At 64.7% G+C, this 2,675-nt stretch overlaps 1 protein-coding gene across 1 annotated transcript in view; it reads left to right on the top strand.

The window, feature by feature from the left end:
• Window positions 1–2,675, top strand: part of ANK1 (ankyrin 1, erythrocytic) — a gene marked incomplete at its 5' end in the record, with an annotated part of 15,393 nt that overhangs the window by 3,503 nt on the left and 9,215 nt on the right. The window contains 8 exon segments of the mRNA XM_010186682.1: window positions 5–103; window positions 206–298; window positions 432–504; window positions 858–892; window positions 1,753–1,861; window positions 2,100–2,164; window positions 2,436–2,533; window positions 2,619–2,669. Of these exon segments, the coding sequence (XP_010184984.1) occupies window positions 5–103; window positions 206–298; window positions 432–504; window positions 858–892; window positions 1,753–1,861; window positions 2,100–2,164; window positions 2,436–2,533; window positions 2,619–2,669 (623 nt within the window).

Here is a 2,675-nt window from a genome sequence, read left to right as displayed (position 1 = left end):
GCAGCTGGGCTACACCCCCCTGCACCAGGCAGCTCAGCAGGGCCACACGGACGTGGTGACGCTGCTGCTGAAGCACGGCGCCTCTCCCAACGAGATCAGCACGGTGAGTACTGCTCACCCGCTCCCCCTCGCCCCACAGCAAGCTCAGGCGCCTGCCCCGGCTCCCCCGTGGCTGGTGCTGATCCAGTCCTTCCTCCTCACGCAGAACGGCACCACTCCCCTGGCCATTGCCAAGCGACTCGGCTACATTTCTGTCACAGACGTGCTCAAGATTGTCACACAGGAAACCGACATCCCGGTGAGCCCCTGGGGACTGGGACCAGGGCCCTGTGAAGCAGTGGTGGGGCTGAGAGCAGCCAAGCAGGGGTCTGCTGAGCACGGCTGGGCAGCGCTGTGGCTCGGGCGCCTCTGACTCTGCTCTGCTCCTGCAGTCAGTCGGCGACAAGCACCGCATGAGCTTCCCGGAGACTGTGGACGAGATTCTGGACGTGTCAGAGGATGAAGGTGAGGAGTTGGAGCTGGGTTGCTCCATCCCAGAGATCTGCCGGCCTCAGAGATGGGCACTGGCGTTCCTGCTGGATGGGGTGGGGGAGCTGCGTGGCCTCACCATGGTCTTGTGGAGAGGACGAGGGGAGCCCGCCATCCTCCTGGGGTGGCACTTCAGGGCTCGGGTGCTGGATATGCCTGGACCTGTCCATGGTGCCGTGCTCCAGGAGAGTGCAGAGAGCCCTTGGCCATGCAGAGTGCCCCACTGTGCCCTGCTCTGTGGGTTGATACCAGCTCCCAGCGTGTCTGCAGGTGGTCCGCTCCTGCTCCCTCCCACCAAGACCTCACCTTTGCCTCTTCTTACTTTGCAGGCACTGCTCATGTCACAGTAATGGGTATGAAATGTGTCCCCTGCCCCAGCTCAATGGCCCATTTCACCCCATGGCCCCTAACCATCCGCACGCCACATCCATCTGCTGAGCCTCGCTGCTGGGCTGGTGCTGCCCGGCACGGGCCCTGCCATCCCGCCCTGCCCATCTGTGTCCGTGCTGCTTGCTGTGGTGTGACTGCATGAACGGGGCCGCCCCCCCACCGCAGGGGAGCCCTGTCCCTGTCGGCCCCGGGCCCTGTCCCTGGCAGACAGAAGAGCCTGGGTCTATGACAAACTTGGGTGCCCCACCACAACCGCCCCATGCCATCCTGGCTGGGGCAGGGATGAACTCGAGTGCTCAAGGGTCTCTGTGCCACTGTGGTCCCCTCCCGATCGCTGGGGCTCTATCCCTGCTCTGGGAGGTGCTGGGCTCCCTCCCACAGGGCATTGGTGAGAACCGAATGCTGATGACCTCCTCAGCAGGTGTTACCTGGGCCAGCAGACAGCACTGGCAGGGCTTGTGCCTCTGAGGGGTGTGTGAATGCACTCGGCAGTGTTCGGGCATCCTTCTCATGTCCCAGCCCTGCCCACGCTCCTGTTGCCAGCATCCAGTGGGAGAGTGGCCCCCACAGGCTCTGCCCTGTTCTGTGGGAAAGGAGTTGGCTGCTGACAGCTGCCATGGCTCCTGTACCTCTGACCCACGGCACGGGCCATGCCCCTGCCAGCAGACCCCCATGGCAGAGACCCAGGGGACGAGCGTGTTTGTCGGCAGTGGGAGCAGAGACGGGGCCTGGCTGCAGCCCCAAGGAAGGACGGGTGTGAGGGCTGGACGTCTGTGCTCCCTTGTTCTTCTGCCCCTCTGCGTGCTGAGCCAGCTCTTGGTTTCAGAGGAGGAGCTGATGGTAAAGCCCAGGACGCCAGATTCCAGGGACCAGGAGGGCAAGAGGGAGGTGCTGGAGTTTGTGACCACGACAACACTGGAGCAAACGTAAGAAGCACTGGATGGTGGGGTGGGAGCAGGCACAGGGCAAAGGACCAGCCTGGTGCTAGGCTGGGACAGCTCTGGACGGAAGTGGGTCACCGAGCCCCTGCTGGGCAGTGCCGCAGGCAGAGCTGGTTGGTGCCGTACCTGCACAGGACACGGCTCTACTGTTGAGCTTGCCTTGGTCCAGCAGCCCCGGGACTCCCTGGAGACGCCCAGGGCTGCCGCTCCAGTGACTGTCACTGCCCTCTCCTGCTCCAGCTGTCCTGCAGGTCCCCTGCGTCCCACCCGAGACCATGGTTACCAGAGCAGAGGAGACTGAGCAGGTAGGACCCGTGGAGACAGAAGCTGAGCAAGTCAGCCAGCTGCATGCGCCCTCGGTGTCCCCGCAGGAGGTGAGCATGAGCCTGCACGGCCCCCCAGGCATTCCCTGCTGGGGGCCCCCCTGACACCACAGAGCCAAAACATGGGGTGGCTGGTGGCGATGAACCCGGTATGGGGCTGCCCAGGGAGGGCTGAGGCTGAGGAGGAGCGGGCAAGCTCAGTACCCCCAGATAGGACCCTGTGCCCATGGGGGCTCTTCCCTGCCGTTCGCAGCCCTCCAAGGAGTTCGACGAGGACTCCCTGATCCCCAGCAGCCCGGCCACCGAGACCTCGGATAACATCAGCCCTGTGGCCAGCCCCGTGCACACAGGGTGAGTGCCCAGCCTGTGCAGCCCACGTGTGCTCTGCTGAGCTGGCTGCAGGGCGCCCACCTCCCCACACCTCTGCTTGCTCCAGGTTCCTGGTGAGCTTCATGGTGGACGCCCGTGGTGGCTCCCTGAGGGGCGGGCGGGC

The sequence above is a fragment of the Mesitornis unicolor genome, unplaced genomic scaffold (genome assembly GCF_000695765.1).
Source record: "Mesitornis unicolor isolate BGI_N332 unplaced genomic scaffold, ASM69576v1 scaffold30800, whole genome shotgun sequence".
Taxonomy (NCBI): Eukaryota; Metazoa; Chordata; class Aves; order Mesitornithiformes; family Mesitornithidae; genus Mesitornis; species Mesitornis unicolor.
The sequence above is the reverse complement of the archived record's forward strand: the minus strand, read 5'-3'. Positions and strand labels throughout refer to the sequence as shown.